Source organism: Pelmatolapia mariae, linkage group LG22, assembly GCF_036321145.2.
Source record: "Pelmatolapia mariae isolate MD_Pm_ZW linkage group LG22, Pm_UMD_F_2, whole genome shotgun sequence".
NCBI classification, from domain to species: Eukaryota; Metazoa; Chordata; class Actinopteri; order Cichliformes; family Cichlidae; genus Pelmatolapia; species Pelmatolapia mariae.
Genome location: NC_086245.2, coordinates 14818460 through 14836910, shown reverse-complemented (window position 1 = coordinate 14836910; position 18451 = coordinate 14818460). Strand labels below are relative to the sequence as shown.

General features: G+C 40.6%; 1 protein-coding gene across 1 annotated transcript in view; it reads left to right on the top strand.

The window, feature by feature from the left end:
* Positions 1 to 18451, top strand: part of akap9 (A kinase (PRKA) anchor protein 9) — a 69559-nt gene that overhangs the window by 24339 nt on the left and 26769 nt on the right. The window contains exons 10-22 of the mRNA XM_065470742.1: positions 155 to 293; positions 470 to 540; positions 644 to 764; positions 945 to 1042; positions 1514 to 1619; positions 2203 to 2425; positions 3875 to 3926; positions 4766 to 5101; positions 5333 to 5614; positions 8170 to 8297; positions 8490 to 8677; positions 10705 to 10937; positions 16227 to 16389. Of these exons, the coding sequence (XP_065326814.1) occupies positions 155 to 293; positions 470 to 540; positions 644 to 764; positions 945 to 1042; positions 1514 to 1619; positions 2203 to 2425; positions 3875 to 3926; positions 4766 to 5101; positions 5333 to 5614; positions 8170 to 8297; positions 8490 to 8677; positions 10705 to 10937; positions 16227 to 16389 (2140 nt within the window). The remainder of the gene's footprint in view (positions 1 to 154; positions 294 to 469; positions 541 to 643; positions 765 to 944; positions 1043 to 1513; positions 1620 to 2202; positions 2426 to 3874; positions 3927 to 4765; positions 5102 to 5332; positions 5615 to 8169; positions 8298 to 8489; positions 8678 to 10704; positions 10938 to 16226; positions 16390 to 18451) is intronic.

Genomic DNA, 18451 nt, shown 5'->3' with positions numbered 1-18451 from the left:
GTGTGTGTGTGTGTGTGTGTGTGTGTGTGTGTGTGTGTGTATATATATATATATATATTTAATAGTATACATATACTGAATATCTGTATGAAAAGACACATCCCATTATGGGTTATTTGATGTTGATGAGATGATCTCTTCTTCCTGCTTTAAGGGTGAGTGCAGGTTGGAAATGGAGGCCCAGCGCATTAGCCTGTCTCAGATCCACGCCGCCCAGTTTGAGCTGCTGCAGGAGGAGACCGATGCCCGCACACGCTCTCTGGAGCTGCAGCTGCAGGACCAGAAAGATCGCGGTGAGCAGATAGAGAGCTTTGTGTGCATCTGTGTTTGTGGCAAAGCAGAGCAGCAATCTGATGGGCTCATGTGTCCTCCATGATTTTTTTTTTTAAATACTGCCTGCTTATAGTTATACATCAAAACCTGTATGATTTTATATTACCTACATAATTTTTGTGCTTGTTTTTCTTAGATGAACAAAAAAGCTTCAAATACCAGGATGTGATGCGAGCTGTGTCTGAAGAATGCACTGCGATTATTCTGGTAATTACTAAGGAATAATATTTGAATTTGGTGAATCTTTTTTTTTTTTTAAGTGTGGTGCTTTGTTATCATCTCACTCAGCACGGTCTTCGTCTCTTTTAAGGCTTTTCGAAAAATCTTTGGTGAAAAGTTTTTGGTGAGCGTCGATGCAGAGAGCAAGCCGCTCACTTCAGAGGAACGACCAGTAACTAGTGACTCCACCTCCATTATCCTGGAGGCCAGAGGTACGCTTTTAATGAGTACATTCAACAAATATTGCATGTAATAAAACACATGGGTCTCCTGAATGCAGCACCACGGGGTCACCGTTAATTACTGTGTGGCTACTAAATGCTTTTACCTCACCCGCTGCAGGTGCACACTCGGATACAAAAACAAAATGTAACCCTTCTTTTTATTTTTAGAGCTTTACAGAGAGCTTCAGCAGGTCAGAGAGAGGATTGAGCAGGAACATCGTCGACTCTCACAGCTCCAGGCTCTGCTGAGAGACGATGGGAACAAGGTAGAAATTTACTCACCCGCAGCCACAAGCTGTGCTTCAGTTCTACACTACAAGCTAATTCCAGCCAAGCTTTGAGCTTTTGTTTTATCACAATCAAATATTTCAATATCAAATATTTGAATATGTTCACAGCAGAAATAATGAGAATTAATTTAGAGTTTTTTGCCATCTATTGATCAAAGTAGGTTAGAAAAAAATTAGTGAAGTGTTTAAAAAAAATGCTGTTAAATCTTTAGAAACATGTTCTGCTTCCTGTTTATGTAGTTTCATTGGCTGTGAAATTTCTTAAGTAGCATGCATGAATTGTGCTGTATCATTTTATGTCAGTATAAAACTGAAAAGTAAAAGGTTTTGCTATGGTAATTATTCTATATGGGAAATAATATTTTATAGCTCTGAACTGTTTGTTTTGAGGACCAGTAAAGATTAAAGTATGCATGGAAGAGCGCCACTAAATCTGTTGTTTTCCAGATGAATGAACTGCAGACAGCGTTCAATGAGCTGAAGAGCAACAGTGAGAAGGAGATCTCTGATCTCCGAGAACAGGTCGCATCTTTTAGCCCCTCAACAAGCAAAGGTAAATCTGGAGTTCATTTTTCTGATAAAAAATTAAACGCTAATATATGTCAAGCTACTGTGTAAAAGCTCATGTAAGTGTGTAATAATAATAATAATAATAATAAGTCTTAAAGATCCCAGGTTTAGGATCACTATTATCCGTTCTCTTGTAAGCTGTCTGCAGCTGCAGGCTTTAAAGTGTTGCAGAGTTGTGCTGTTGAAGTGTGTGATGATTGTTGTGCCCAGAAGGTCCCTCATACTTTGAGCTGGTGTGCTGTTTGCATGGTGCATTTTTAATTTTTGCATAAACTGCTTTGTATTCAGACTGTTTCTCAAATGTGTATAAAAGAATGCAAATGCAATGCAGTAAACGGCAAAACAACGTTTTGACTCTTCTGTCCAGAATTATTTAGTTTATCTTTTACCTGTAAATGTTATTGTGAGCAGTTATTTCTCTGCTCGTTCATTTCTTGCTAGATATATGCATGTAGGCTTTTGGCACTGCAGCAGGCTGCATTCCCAGAAAAAACATAAAAGTATCTTCTAATCAATTTAAATCTCTGATGCTTTCTAGTTTCACATTTCACCTCTGTATCGATTAGATGTGGAGGAGCTGCCCGGTGCATCTACCTCCCTTACCGTGGAGTTGCAGAGGCTGAAGGCCGAGGCCAAGGAGAAGCAGCTGCAGCTGGAGGAGAGTCACAGGCAAGAGATGGAGCGTCTCAGAGCTCACTACCAGCAGCAGGCCACAGAGACGGAGGAACGATACGCAACGGAGCTCTTCATGCTGCAGCAGCGACTGCAGGAGGTCACCACCCAATACAGGTGATGCGCCAGTTAAGCGAGACCCTATTGAAATGTTTATATGCGTTTTAAGACAAATTAGTTTGTGAAGAAAACTTGCACAGATAAAAACAAGTCATACGATATTTTTCACTGGGGAAAAAAACTGTAAAACACTTAAAACCCCAATGTTAATTTTTATAGATGACTTTACACTCCATTGTTGTTTCATGTGAGACTTTTTAGTTTTTAAACAGCACTGAAGCTGCGCTGATACCATCTCATGTTTACGTTTAAACACACAGACTCATTTTAATACTCAGTTGGCCGAGTTTGTGTATGTCAAGTCTGAACAGACAAAGTGACATGACTGACTGTACTAAAGATAACTTCAAACACAAGCTGGTGTGCACATCCTGTGCAGCACGTGGAAGCTACCTGACCCACTTCAGTTGACAACAAAGCCTTAACTAATGAAATATTCACTAGGCCGCCCACAAACATGTGGAAGTACCTTGTCAGCCTTTACATGTGGTTTTCAGAGAGAAGGAAGGCAATAAAAAAAGAAATCCACACGCTAAGTGCCATTTTCTTTAATTAAATAAACTTGTGGCCAAATTGTAAGCAGTTGCATCTCAAACGTGATCTCTGAACTGTAGATATCCTGTGTCTTCCATCGATCCTTTTTCACGCATCCAGCTTTTGGTTTCTGGGGCAATAAAGTTAGCCTTTATGTGCTAGCTCATACTTCCTACATACTTTGAGTTAGAGATATAATAAACTAAATACATATTTATATATTTTTAATGCATTAAATCAGTCTTTCTTTCATTCTTTTTCTTCTATAACTAAGACACTGCTGCCCTCCACTGTTTGAGATTGTAAATATAAGCTTGTTTTCCTCTCCTGACTTAAGTCTAAAAAAAGCTTTCCAGAGGTGTGGAATTCAGTCACAATTTTATATCCAAGTAAATTATTCTTACGTATATATCTTTACTTAAATTACTCCATTGTTCCATAGGGGCAGAGTTGCACTCAGTAATTGTTTTTTTTTTGTTTGTTTGTTTCTAAACATTATTTTAAAATAGTAAATTTACATCAACAGCGTTTGACGTAATGAACTTCTTGTAAACCTTTTTTTAAAAAGCGAAAATGATGAGTTGCAGCATATTTAATTTTGTTTATTTTATCTGTTAGCCTCATTATTAATTATTGAAAAGATCATTTACATACATTTTTGGACAAAGACACAACGTTTGTGTGAAATGATCGATAAAGCATGCAGGCTCAATAATAATGTAATAAAACTTGAGTTGACGGTTCTCCTTCGTTACTATTTTTTTATCTGAACAGTGCAATGATTACCCCTTTTTTGTTTTTTTGTCTCAGAGGTGCTCATCTTTACCCATGCAGCTGTCATTCTTAAACTTTTAAACTTGTTTTACGTCACAGTCGATGCTGACTTTGCATTTTATCTTTCTGCATCTCCAGTGTTCCAGAGTCCGGCTCTGAGAGGATGGAGGAGCACAGAGAGGAACTAAAGGTTTGGTTTCCCCACTTTTCCTCTTCCTAAGTCTTCCACGTCACACGCAGCATATCGTAATACAAGCTGAAATATGAACTTGCATTAAGATGCTATGACAGTAAGGGTGGATAGGAGGGAACAGTTGAAGCCTTCAGGGTAAAACGTGCCCTAAATCCCCCGCCTCAATTCCACAACCAGCATCGAGAGTTAGTCCTATATCTAACGATTAAAAGGGGCCGGACGTTGCATAACGCCGTTTTAACCAAGCGGCCGTATTCTAGTTTTGGTGGCTGCATGAAAGGAGGATTCTGTCTTGCGTGAATGAACTGCGGTCCATTTAAGCCATTTCAACTTCTCTCTTTCCTCAGTTTGTCATTCTTACTCCCTCTGACCTCAAAACTGCACAGCTCATGTTTTCAGACTCTCACATCCTCACACAGAGACGAGAGAGGAAGATTGACAGAAGTGGGGATAAACTGAGGAAAAAATCTGGCACTTTTTGACGTTGTATGTTTTTGATTTGAAGCGTCTAGCTTGCAGCAAGACGGCAAGGAAGGCGAATGACTGTGAAATAGACAAGGAATGTCTCATCACAAGACAGAGTGGTATTGTGTTAGTGGAAAGTCTTTCTGTATTGTAACGCAAGACATCGCTTTATCTCTTTATCATGTCTGGGAGGCAGGGAGAACAAAATGCTGTATTTAGCAGTGGATGAAGGATGGGGGGAGCTTAACTAGAGGAGTTGGTTATTTCAGGAACCGTCTTAAGGAACTTTCATTACTCAAATCTTCACAGCTTGCTTCGTTTTAACACACTGCTGCCGTTGTACTCTTTTTGACTTCTTTCACTCTTTTCAGGAGCTGAGTGGGGAGGATTTGTCAGAGGAAGATGTGGAGCTGTCCCGATCTGTCAGGTCTGCAGGCCTGACAGCACAGCTGCAAGCACTGAGGAAAGCGCTCTATCACAAGTACCTCCAAGAAGTCGCCGCTCTCAAAGAACAGCACAGCAATGAGCTGAGGCGACTGAGAGAAGAAAGGGAACAGCAGGGGAGACTGGGAGAAAGAGGAGAGAGAGAGCAGGATCTCAACGGGATCAGCGGTGCTGGAAGCTCCACCGAGAGCCTCGGGGTAGCCGCGCAGGTCCCTGTGGAAGAGAAGCAACACCGGGAGAGAGTGGAGGAGGAAGTCGCCAGAGTATGTGGACATGTATTATGAGTTTTTGTGCAGACATCAGGTCGAGAAAGCCACTGAGATCAACTGGTATGATCTCGTTTTCGGAAGGCTTGATCCTCAGGTCGTGAACGTTTATAGTGTAGTTTGGGGACCTCAAAAATGAATCTTTTAGATCTCCATTGTGTCTCACATTAAACAAAATCATGAAGAAAATGTCTTTGGACCCATGGGTTTTTTGTTTTTGTTTTTTAGGCTATAGTTCAGATGTCTGTGGAGTTTGCACAGCAGACTGAGCTGGCTCGAATCAACAAGCGTGCCCGTCAGACAAGCTCCTCCATGCAGACCCAGTCGGACGACGAGGCGCTGGAGGATGGGGAGAAAGAGGAGCCGACTCCCAGAGATTCCCTCACTGCAGGCGGCAGGCTGGAAGAAGCTGAGAGGGAGAGACTGGAGAGGGAGCTCGTAGAGAGGGACACTGAGATTAGAAAGTTAAAGGAGGAGCTGCAGAAATCTGCAAAATCAGGACCTGAGCAGGTCAGTGTCATCTTCTCAGCTGTCACATGCAATGTGTGCATCTGTTCTCCACTTTCAACCAACATCACACATGCATTTATTCCCTCTGACCGACTTATTTGCTGCTGTCATTAATTTTAAGATGTACCACAGTTCATTTATTTTTTTAAGTAGTAAGAGAAGTATTGCTTTTTGGCTACTCTTACCTGAGACTATGAGCTTGAATTTTGTTCCTGAATCTGGGATTTTTTTATATGCAGAACTTTAATCAATAATGTGGAGGAAGCAGTTTGGTTCTGTATTACAATATAGTTTCACATTTTGCATACACACACCTACTTCATTAAAAAAAAGTTTTTAAGTATTTTAGTCAAATGATGCTGTAATTTATGAAATTTGTAAAGTTTTATCAACTATCTACCCTGCGTGTCCTGATTTCCATGTGCTGATTGAGTATAATGTTATTTTTCAAAGCACTCCTCCTGCCTTCACCAGCCATTTACTGCATGATTAAGCTTTAACTGTGTGATAGCAGAGGCTGTCATTTTGAGTTTTCCTTGTGGTATGAGTTACTCCAGCCCACTCTCTAATATAGTATAGTAAAAAAACACAAAACTACTAATTCTTAAAAAAAAAAGTTCATGCACAACAGTAAGTGGTTTAAAATAACTGTAATGATGAGAAAAATGCATCTGAGTCTTAAATTATTCATATGTATTATGGTATTTACTTTGGGTCTTTGCAGAGACATTTTCAAAGTTAAATTAAGATGTGGAAATGATCCACATCTTAATGATCCACAGAAATAAATAGCAAAAATGTTTCTTTTTCTTTCTTTCTTTTTTTTCTTTTCTTTTTTTTTTTTTGATAGAGGCAAATCTTTTCAGCCTAAAAACATACAGTCGGTCTAGTTTACAAACTGTGATGCTGAAGCGTTCCGTTTAATCTCAAAAGTACAATTTTCAAATTCAGAATACTTTATTAATCACTAAATCACTAAAGAAACTATGTGGTTACAGTTGCTCCAAGACAATTAGAACAGTAACTAAATAAAATTAAATAATACAATATATTTTTCTATATAAATATATAGTTCACAAAATATAGGTAATGGCTCTAATATATAAATATTCATATTATAGCAGAGATTATATATATATATGGATGGATGGAAGGAGGGAGGGAGGGAGAGAGAGACTGAAATTGGAAAAATATCAACCTCCACACAACTAGAAAAAATCAGTTACTATCTAGTGTTTTTTGCTTTTAGAGACTAATTACAAACTAGCTGACTACTCAGACGTTGAGTGTGCAGTACTCGTAGCCTTTGGTTGACCACTTGCATGGCAATTACAATCAAAAGTTGAGCCGTTTTGCCTCCAAATGGTCGGTCTGGCTCAGGCTGACTGCAATCACTCTCAGACAGAGTGAACGTTTGCAAATAATTTCTGGGTAATTTAGAAAAGTAGACAAGTCGGCCACACTCAGCTGGTTACCCTGGTTATGTTCTGGTTGTAGTCCTATTTAAAAGCAGCATTGCCAACTGCCTGTTTTTCTGGGGGAAGGAGGGGGGTTGAAATTAAACCATCTGAGTCTCTGTTTCATATCTAAAAGGTTTTGACTGGACTGAATGCAATTAGCTAATGTGAATTTCTATAGATGGCAACAGATTTTCAAATTCATAACACAAGGTAGCAATAGCTCTGGTTGTGCTGTTGTCTCCAAGCAGCGTTTTCCCTCGAGTGACCGAGACATTGTACAATTACTTTTTAAACCAGCTTTGTTAATTGTGGTTCCATTTAGGAAAAGAATTTAAAAAATCCATTTAAATTTGTTTTTGTAATACTCAGAAATAACATGACTAAGGTAGTTTGCATATTCTACAACAAACCACAGACACTCACAGTCTGACCTTGGTTTCAGTGTCAGTGCCTTAAATGCATTTTCCTGTTTTCAGGTGTCACAGTGTGCAGTGCTGTGTTCTTATAAAGAATATTAGGAAATAGTAGCATGCAAAACATGTGCTGAAATAGTTTAAAGAACTACCGCTCGTATTGCAAACTACATTAACACCTGGCATGTAATCAGTCCAGTAGAATGTCTGGATCCACATTAGTTAGCAATTTTGCAGTAAGATGATGTCTCCAACTATTTATTTATTTTGGTTTGTCACTTATGATTTGAGCCAAACTAGTAAACTGATCCCATAAACTGTTTGTTTGGGGGCAACGATGGGATAAACTTTGCATTACTGCTGCTCTTCCAGGAGGTGGAGCTATCGCCTCTGCCAGTCTTTGTGCCTCAGGTGCACCTGTTGCCATAGCAGCACAAAGATAGTAGTGTTTCTCTCAGCTCCAAGGGAGTTAAAGTGTGTCTTTGTGTGCGCTCGTAAAAAGGCCAGTGTGTCTATGTGCGCCTTGCTGGGCCTGATTTGAATTCACTTTTACTAATGGTCGCGCACGCTCAGCACGCTCTCCGCTGCTGTCGAGAGTTTTCAGGAGTGTTTACGCGGCCAAAACTTTGCAATGACGGGGCTGCTGTCTGTGTTTTCTCTGCTGCCCGTCCAACTCTTAAAGAAGGAAGATGGCGGTGATGGAGAAGCCGAGGACGATGACGATCCAGGCGGGTCGGGAACAGCGAAGGCTGATGAACACAAACTGTCTTCACAGGACGACGAAGATTCTTCTGATAAAGAGGCTGAGAGGTACTTCTGCATTCATACTTTCTCAATATCTACACATCACTGTTGTGTGGACAGATGCTCAGTTTGTTTTTATGATAACCTGTTGACTGAGTGCCGCACACATATTTATCTATCCAGTTGTTCACATGTAAACTCTTCTTCAGTTTTTTTTATGAGTTTGGTACTAACTCTTCATCTTCTGATGATTTTTAGAAACTTGTTGCGTAAAGCCAACATGAAGCTCAGTCAGGTGCTGGTTGAAGTCTTGAAGACCACAGCAGCAGCAGAGGAAACGATGGGCCTCCACATGCAGAGTCTGCGTGATGCTTCCGGTGCAGCACAACTTCCCCACTCCACCACACAGTCAGCCAATACAGAGCCACTCCGACTTTATAACACAGGTGAGTAACATCAAGATTCAGCAGTAATTCAATACTGAGTCCAGTTATTAGCCAAAAACAAACGAGTGAAAGAGCAGACTGCAAAACTTCAAAATATGATTATGTGTTTGGACCAAAAATACTGCTGATAGTAGCTGACCTTGTAGTACGAAAGTCATCATCAAAAACTACACTGATTTATTTCTTAAGATTTCTTTAAAACTCTAGACTTGAATTTCAAATTTGATTAGTCTCGCTCAAAACACAAAATATAGCAATGACACTACATCCACAGTTATTTTAGCATCTGTAGCTGCTATTTAATTGCTTCTGTCATTAATAGGAAATGCAGTACCATGTGCCTGAACAAGGAGATGCTGCCTTCTATGGAAAAAGTTGTCAAGCGAACATTTGATGCGATCAGATGCAGATAACAGTGCTGATGGTCGTATAATTGAGGTGATAGAAAAGTATTAGATTGACCTAAATGGATGATTAAAGGTGAGGGTTATGTCTCCATGGAGGCTAAGCACAACGCAGTCTCTTGTTAACTTTAGATCCTGGATTCATTTGTTATTTTGATACTTACTAAAAAACATGCTCATAGTAATCGGTGACCTGCAGGTCATCAATAGGACATCAGAGGTTAGACGATTAATTGGCTAACCTGGCGCAAGTTCAATGTTAGACTTTGTCATGCATGCATTTCAAGTTGTTGTCACTGCACAGACACTAAACATGTCCGCCTGTATGCCTGCACTCTCCAAACAGACTGAGAAATATTATAATAAGAACATCTACCCGTCTGTGGAGTCCACAAGCAAGTATAATCCTTGTTCTTCTTACTTTGTTTTTTTGGGGGAAATACTACCTCTAAAGAGGACACTGAAGATTACAACACATTCTTGGCACTTTTGTACAAATTCCTATTATAACAGACTTTTGCTGATTACAGGTATTTTCAGCCCAGGTCAAAGTGGGATAAAAAGCCAAAAAGTATTTTTAAAAAGTATGGTTGTGCTTATCTGGGAGGCATTCAACGTAACACTTAAGGCTTTTTTTTTTTTTTTTTTTTATTGCACAAGTTTTCTCAAAAGCTTGTTTTCCCATGACTGATATCGGTCTTAAACTCCAGTCAGTCGTGTATGCACGGTAGATCAGGGTTGGTCTTATCACATGCTTTCATGCAAAACAGTTGGAGCTGGTGAATCACCTACCTGTGTGACATTTATATATGCAACCGTGGCGGCACTTTATCTCATTTCCCCTTTTTTATGAAAACATATTTAAAACACAGTTGAGCAACAAATGCCTGTAAAAGTCACAAAACATCACACATAAGTGTGCCCGTGTTGCACAGCAACTACAGCGCTTTAAGTGTTTTTGTGCCACTTTAATTCATTAACTTTTCTGTTAGTTTGTTTTGCATTACCCCCCACAGTGTGAACTCTTCCAAGTTTTGTTACCAGGTTGCATAAGAAGTCTTTCATTTAGGAACAGAGCCAGTCGGGTTTTACACGTTTGTTGTGGTTACAATTAGAGAAACTTGAATAATTCAACCAGCGTCATAATTAAACCGGCTCGTGTCCTTCAGAAGCTGCTTTGTCCTGTTGTGCTGCATCTTTATGCCGCGCTGCCTTCTTCTTCTGCTGTCATGATACTGTGTGATTATGAGCTTAATAACATAATGTGAGTTACATAATCTGTCAGCTGTGTTACGGGTAGTTATGCGAGTGTGCTGTACCCAGTTTGAACTGGATGATGTGTGCACGCTCACCCTTATTTTGGTTATATATTTAGCACTCTTTGGGGTATGACTAGCATTTTTAATGCTTATTCAACATGAAACTTTAAACTGCTGCGTCCTTACTTAGCATCTGTGAGTCCATGTTGCTTCCTCGCAGTACTTTGGTTAATCTGAAATTAGGCACCACTCAGAGGCCCTAACTGAATTTTTAGATACAGACTATTAGATTTAACTTAAAATATGCATACGTTGAAACAAACATGATGCATTTCTGCCTTCTGTTGCTCTGGTTAAATTCCAGGTTATACTTCAGGACGTTTACAGGGCGGTGAGACTGGTGCAGACAATGTGAGCATGTGGTCCGGGGAGATGAAGACTTCTGAGGGTCTGGAAGTGTCCCAGCAAATGATGGACAGTCTGCTGCTCGGGGCAGGGCCTCAGCTCGAGAATGAAGAATATTTAATGGGAATCAGCAGCCGACTGCAGACAGCTCTGGAGAAAATGTTGATGGCCATCACTGACACCACTAACCAGGTATACCCCAAGCATTGTTGGTTGTTAATGATTTGAGTTGTCCCCTTCCATTCATTTATTAACTTTTTATTGGGTAGCTCACCTGTGAGTCTTATCTTAATGGGCAAATTTAGTTATTCTTAACCCAATTATAATAAAAAATTAATTAAGCATGCATAATAATAAAAAAAAAAGCCCAAACAATACTTGATCTTTTTGATATTTACTGGTACTCTCTGCATCCTGAGACTTGCAAAAGAAGACGAGTACTGCTCTCTAAATATGAGGGAAGAGCTGGCAGGAAGTTAGCTTACCATACAGGCTAGAAACAAGGGGAAACAGCTCATGTGGCTTGCTCCAAAGATCAAAAATCCCCTAAAAGTACCTCTTTAACTCACCAATTAACTCAGTACATTTCATTTATTAGCAAACCAACTCATAAAAATCATTTCCAGGGAACCAGAGGTATCATTCTCCTAATTAAGCCTTCATTAAAAAAGCAAATGATAATAAATTAAAGTTTAGCAGGAGACCACAAGCTTTAATATTTGACATTTTTCTTGCTCTGACTCATTTTGACACCTTGCCCTAGCTTATTGTCCTCTGTCCAGTGAAACTGGTTCTCTGTGAGTTCAGGTTTCAGAACCATCCCTCATGAATCACCCTGTGTTTGTGTCCCTAAAAGTTACCAATAAACAGAAAGCTCCAGTGACACATGTAGGCTTTGTCAAAGTATTTAAATGCACACACTCAACTCCGTCACCCCGCTCCCCTTCTCTCGTTCTACTCCTGTTCATGGAGACATAATAGGGATGAGGTGGCAGAATGTGACTGGCAACAAAGTTGTCCTGTCTAGAAACTCGCACACAAAAGAGCAGCCTCATTCCCAGCGGTTGCCTGTAGATACGAGGAGTATTTACACAGAGCTTTTGTCTGGCCTCCCAGCCTATCGTAGTCCAGTTCCACCAGAACAACTCCATCCCCCTCCCCTTAGGCCATCCACGTAGAGCGTGTCCTGTGACAACGCGCAGAGACGAGGCCAGTCTAACTAGGCCAGTGAGCGTGTTACAGTAACTGAATGCACAGCGTATCACCCCAGCGGCTGAAATTCATGCGTTATTCATGCTTGAGTGAGCTTTATCGTGGCAATCTAAAAATAGCTTTAAAGAAATTTCAGGCTGTTGTTTTAGCATCCATTTACACCACACTGTTATTTATGGAATCACTGGATGTTAGGGTTTTTTGGGGTGTTTGTTTGTTTTTTCAAAGGGTATATTCTCCAAATTTTGTTAAGAGTAATAATTTGGGTTACCAAATAATCATTTCAAGCAGCTATACCAGAATGAACTCTTCTAACAGAGAAACATGTGCTCTAGCAATTTTAAATAGTTACTTTTAACCATTCTCTGACATCATATAGACCAAATAATTTTATAAAGGTAGTTAAGAAACTGCTACAAGGTGAAAATGATCCTTGTTTGTTCTCCGGTAAAGAAATACTGAAGTTTCTACAAGCTGCTTTTTAATTTGTGTGTACTTCTCCAAGTACATGCAATTAATCGCACCCATAAACTTGTAATCAACAAAGCCTCTAATGGCGTCTCAGTGATTTTCCTGCTGCTATTGATCCTGTGTTCATTTGTCTTGTCCCTGGCTGGTGCTAAGTGATCATGTCTTGGATTGATGTAACAAGCCCGATCAGGAATGTTAACTGTCTGTTGAACAACCGCTGTAAATTATTTGCCTGGGGAAGGTGTTTGCGTGGTTATTGCCCACTCCCATTATGCGTGGGCGAGATGTGGAAATTGCTCGTGTGCAGCAAATTCAAAAGTTGACTCTACAAATGGAGACTTTACTTTAGGTTTGACCAAGAGGCAGCGTGTCAAAAAGCCTTAATTGTTTTTTTGGGGTTTTTTTGCTGCTGTGCACAGAAAAAGGAATCTGGTTTGACAGCTTTCTGAAGGGAGTGTGTTTTGTCTGTGGTTATTTCTGTGTATAGGGAGTGTGTGTGTGTGAGATCTATTTGCAAGTCTACCTAGCCCTCTGGCTCTAAGGATTGAAGCCACACCTGCTTCCCTCCCACTTTTTTTTTTCCAGCAGTATCCTGCTCTCTGTGATGAATGTAGGAAGTGGAAAAAGTGTCCTCGCCTGTTGAAAATGCTTTTGGATGGTTTGGATTTGAATCTTTTTTCTTTTTTTCCCCCCTGTGGCAGAAGCGTAGAGATGGGCAAAGGAAGTTTAGCAGCGTGAGAGTATCTCTCGCTGGTAGTAATTAAACCTCGCCTGACAGGAGAGTAGTGAGGGATATTATGGTAAGAGCACGGGAGCATGCGTGGAGAGGGAATGACAGCAACCCTAGAAGGAAGTAAGAAGGAAAGAGTGAGTGACTACAGATCTGAGCGCTGTCATTTCACCCTTGGCCGACTGCTGCTCGGACTAAACAATTAAAAAGGGGGCCATTGGGAGGCTTCCCTGCAGGTTTGGGTTGCTACAGCGGCATAGTATTGTTAATGAATCTCCAGAGAGAGAAAGCGAGCGGAGGGAGAGGAGAGCAGGCGGGAGCAGATGTGGGGGTGTGAGCTTCACTGAGCGGTATGATATGGTTTCACTTCGAAGAAAAAGAAGAGCAGAGGGAAGGCTGGGGAGCTTTAAAGAAGGCATAGAGCAAAGAAATGCTTGTCTTTGTGTTTACATACCTCCTGCAGTCACGGTCAGGAATGCTCTTTAACCTGCTGGACCCAGAAATGACTTCCACCTGCTGCCAAGGATGACACTTTCTAGTAGGATCATAAAATCACCCTCACCGGATGATTTTCTCTCTCAGCATTTACCTGGATTTCTTTCTACCTCAACCAGAAAGCATGTGATTGAGCTGACGTGAATGTCACCTCCAAAGATTGTTTACTCTTCTGCTGTGCGTACCAAACACATAGAAACTGTTGCTTGGAGCTATCCACAACACTATTCACGCCTTCATCCCCCGCTGGACTTCATTGTCATTCTCAGTTTGCCTAGCTCAGCCTGACGGATAACAGCACCTGGAAATCCTTTTTGATGACTTCAGATAAGATTCAAAGTGAGGTTCTCCCATCATCCATACGTCGTCTACCATGGATTCATATCGCTCTTATTGGAACTCGAGTATGCAGAGCAGCACGTGGCTCGAAGGGGAGGACAAGGATGTGTACGAGGTGGAATCTCGCATACCCCTTCCTCGACCGTTCCCATTTTGCAGCACGCTGAACGAGAAAAATGCTGTGGTGGTGCAGACACAGATTTCACATGTCAATCACAGGACTAGCGGCCACCTTCTTAAAGTCGTCTCCAAAATCTCCCTGCCCACTCCCCCTTACACAGTAAGTTTACACCTGGTAACCCACAGATGGACTGTGTGTAAATTACACTTGTAGAGGTTGTTTGTGCCGCTCTTTACAGCTCAGTAGTTCAGATCTACATATTCAGGTGTGAGGTGAACCGTTCCACGTAGGCACACTTGGTAAACGATTATAACTTCTCTGTGGCAGGATCATGTTACCACTTCCCATAATTTTACAATCAGACCTTTGCTCACGGAGATATGGAAATCTATGGAAAGGAAGTGTGGAATGAGGTAGCGTCCTCCTGGTTTATTGCGTTTTAATGATTTCATAGCTGTCCACAAGAAAAATATGCCTTCTGTCACATGACCAGCAGGTTTTTGCACAAGGATAATAATTATTGTATCACATCCTGCACATAACCACAGTTTATTACTCGCTTTAGCTGGCCCTTTACGCAATGCCAGCACACATGTTGAAGTTTGTTTATCATAACAACATTGCACACAGACCCTGCTGAACGCTGTTGTCAAAGCATTTGTAATGGTTGTTATACTTACAGAACACTTTTTTTATTTTGAACATGCTTAATTTGTTTTGCCAGTTTTTGTTCCTGCTGTAAATCCTTTGAAAGATGGGCAGTGTGGTGGTGTGGTGGTTAGCACTGTGGCGTTACAACAAGAACCTCCTGGTTGGCTGTGGGGTTTGGATGTTCCCCCAAGTGTACCTGAGTTTTTGTGGCTTCCTCCCACAAACATGACACATGCTCGTTAGGTTAATTGGTTGTTCTAAATTGGCTTCAGGTGTTTCTGAGGTCTGTAACAGCTGGGACAGCCTTCAGCCCCCCTGTGGTGAAATTAAGTTGGACAAGTTGACAATCTTATTCTTAAATAGGCTTATGGGTACATTTCAAATCAATATCTGGATCTTCTTCTTCTTCTTTCAGCTGCTCCCATTAGGGCAGGGATGTCAAATTCATTTTACATTGTGAGCCATTTACAGCCCTTTCTGTCAGTGTAAAGAAATTTCACTACACATTTAATCCTCAAGATACCATAATATAAGAAAAAGAAGAATAATAGTAAAGAAATGCTGCTGTAATGAAATGAAAAACATCTTAAATTGTAAGAAATAAATATGTAAAATGACAGAAAGTGTATGCATGTGTACAATGAATAGTGTGCAGTGGATACAGTGTAGCCCATCCTCCCATTATTTAAAAAAAAGAAAAAAGAAGATTAATTATTGCCTAATTATTTTGGTGTCTAATGAATGCCCATGTGGGAAATCTTTTATCTGTAAACATAAAGCTGTAAAACTTATGAAAATATAGTTAAAAGTTCAAAATGTATGCCTTCCTTTACCTTCTCCAAAGTTGTCCATTGGGGGCGGGTTGAAGTCTGCTGGGCCGATTCTGGCCCCCCGAGCCTTATGTTTCACACCTCTGCTTTAGAGGATCACCTGCCTCTGTCTCATCCTATCCCTAGCATCCTCCTCTGTCACATCAACCCTCTGCATGTCCTCCTTCACTACATGCATGGATCTTCTCTGTGATCTTCCTATTTTCCTCCTGCATGTTCAACATGATATGTCCAGTGTGTCCATTATCCCTCCTCTGCACGTCAGTTCTAATCAATATGTGCATATAGGTGGTTTATCACAATTTGACATCTGTGCAAAATGACACACACATCAGCAGAAAGAGGTTTAAAGTGCTTTTATACATGGGGTACTATTATAATATCACAATAAAAATGATGCACAACTAATCATCAAGCCGTCCAAACCAAAATTTAAACTTTTCATTTCAATGAGAGATGTCCTCATCATCATCTTCTATTCACTGATGTAGAAAATTTAAAGTTGTATGTAAAATTAGTGTGCTTTAATGAAATAGTGCATTTTCACAGTAATGTTTGAAACATTAAGATTCTTTACTGTAAAGACGCCTTCATTCTTGTTAATGATCATCTCTTTCCACTTCTCCTCTCAGGTGGAACATGCCCGGATGACCCAGACTGAGCTGATGCGGGAGTCCTTCCGCCACAACCAGGAGATGAACGAGCTCCTCCAGAAGCAGGAGGAGCTGCAGGAGAGGGTGATGGAGGAGGCTCGGGCGCGGGAGCAGCTGGCTCTGGAACTTCACCGAGCGGAGGGTGAGGTTTTACTTTTATTTAGGAAAATCTTCTAGTTTATGTTCATTCTTACAAAGTGACTGAAGGAACTGAGCTATAGCTTCATTTTAATTTAAGTGCTGATCAATTTTTATGTGAGACAGGGAAGCATTCGCTCTTTGTGGGCCTTGTAAGGGACACTTCCTTTACAGTAGCCTCTTAGACTCTGATCGATGATGTGATAAAGTGAGTCTGTCGAATGATTAGAGAAAATGGGGAGAGCTGCATTAAGTGGAAGCGCGTGTGTGCATGGGGTTGGAGGCTGTCACGGGGAGTGATGGGATCAGCTGTTTGAGAGGCCATCTGTGGTGAGAACTCAACAAATGGTAATTATTGTTTCTGAGCCTGTCTTTGGGTTTGTGTTTGAACATTTGATTGCATCTGTGTGACAACAACATTATGAAGGACTGTGAATGGTGGTCACGAGAGAACAAATTTAAATATTTCAGCTGTTAAAGTCAGTAGGGCAGTTTAAATGCTGCGATGGTCCTGGCTGTCCATGTCAGAGACAGCTGCCCTATGAGGGTCAGCTGTTGCACCCATATGCATGCTCACACAGACACACGGGACCCACTACATCCACTACACTGTCATTTAAAGCCCAGTTTGGTAGCAGTAGAGAACAAGAATAATTTCCTGCTGATTAGCTGTGTGGACGCTGTGAGCAGCGGTGAGTTTATCGCATTTTTAATCTCACTTTTTTCTTTTTTCTTTTTTAAGATCCTGTTGCAGTGTTTGTTTTCAGTAATCCTAGATGAGATGCAAATATTTGATGTCATAAAATAACTTCATACTTTTATAGGTAGGGCTGCAACAGTAATGATAAATTTGCAACTGTACATCACATGACACCTTCTGTCCTTTGACCCCTGATTTAGATGTGGAAAAACTCATTTAGAACTTTTTTTAGCAGCAGTAACTTCAAAGAAAATCAACTAATCCTCACTTTATACACACATAAAAGTCTCATTCATCAAAACAGCTGGGAGGTAATTTTCAGTCAATCATGTAAACAAGAGCAGCTGTTCCTTTCTGATCATGTCAGGTGCTTCTTCTGTAAGGGAGTGTTTGAAATTTGCTAAGCGTGTGTTTTTTGGACATCTTCTTGTTCACATACCAGTTAAGTGAAAGAGAAGAAAAATCTAATCCCCATTGTGTGGATAAACCATGAAGCTAAAACCTCAGGGCGTGGCCTTTTCAAACTGGTTTTGAATCAACCCAAGAGACAGGTTCAGCATTGACAAAAGGTACTTGACTTGATGGAACATATTAGATGTCAATGAAAACACAAACAGGTCCTGCTTTTGTTATGTTTGAATCTGGGGAAAAATGCTTTGTCAGATTAGCTGTAAGATCACGATGATGTGGTGCAGTAATTCTTTGCCACCTTAAATGTGGTTGCAGGTTCCCAAGACACTTATGTTTATCTGGTTAATGATGTTTTTTGTTATTTTAAAGCAAGTAATCATGTGAGTTTGATTGCTGATCATGGAGAGATCCCTCCTTAGGCAAACTTTACACACACCTTAAGTTCATTTTGATATGTCTGAGATAAAATCACCTGACAGCACAGGTGACACTCGCCTACTGTCTCTCAGAGCTGTCATCAAGTCAGAAAATACACTCGCGGAAGCTCTAGCAGGACAAAATAAACATTTCCTTATCAGTTTTGAGTGTGTGAATGCCTCCTTTCTTGCGTCTATGAAGTTGAATTGATTTCCTGGTGCATAATGCTTGGTGACCTGTAGAGCATTTAGAGCATTTCATTGTGTTTACAGCTCGGTCACATATTCATGTCGAGCAAAATGGGTCATTCTCACTCGTGTTTTTGTGCCTCAGCGTGCACATATGCACATACAATTTGTGTGTGTGTGTGTGTTGTTGGTAACCTGTAATTTTATTGCATCCTGCTTCTTAGTGCTCATTCATCTGGATTGGTGCCAGTATTAAAACCCAAAGAAACTCCTGTAGAGTACTTCCGTCAATTGATTAGAGAGCAAAAAGTGGTGAATATGCATAAATAGCTCTTTCTGCAAGTTTTATA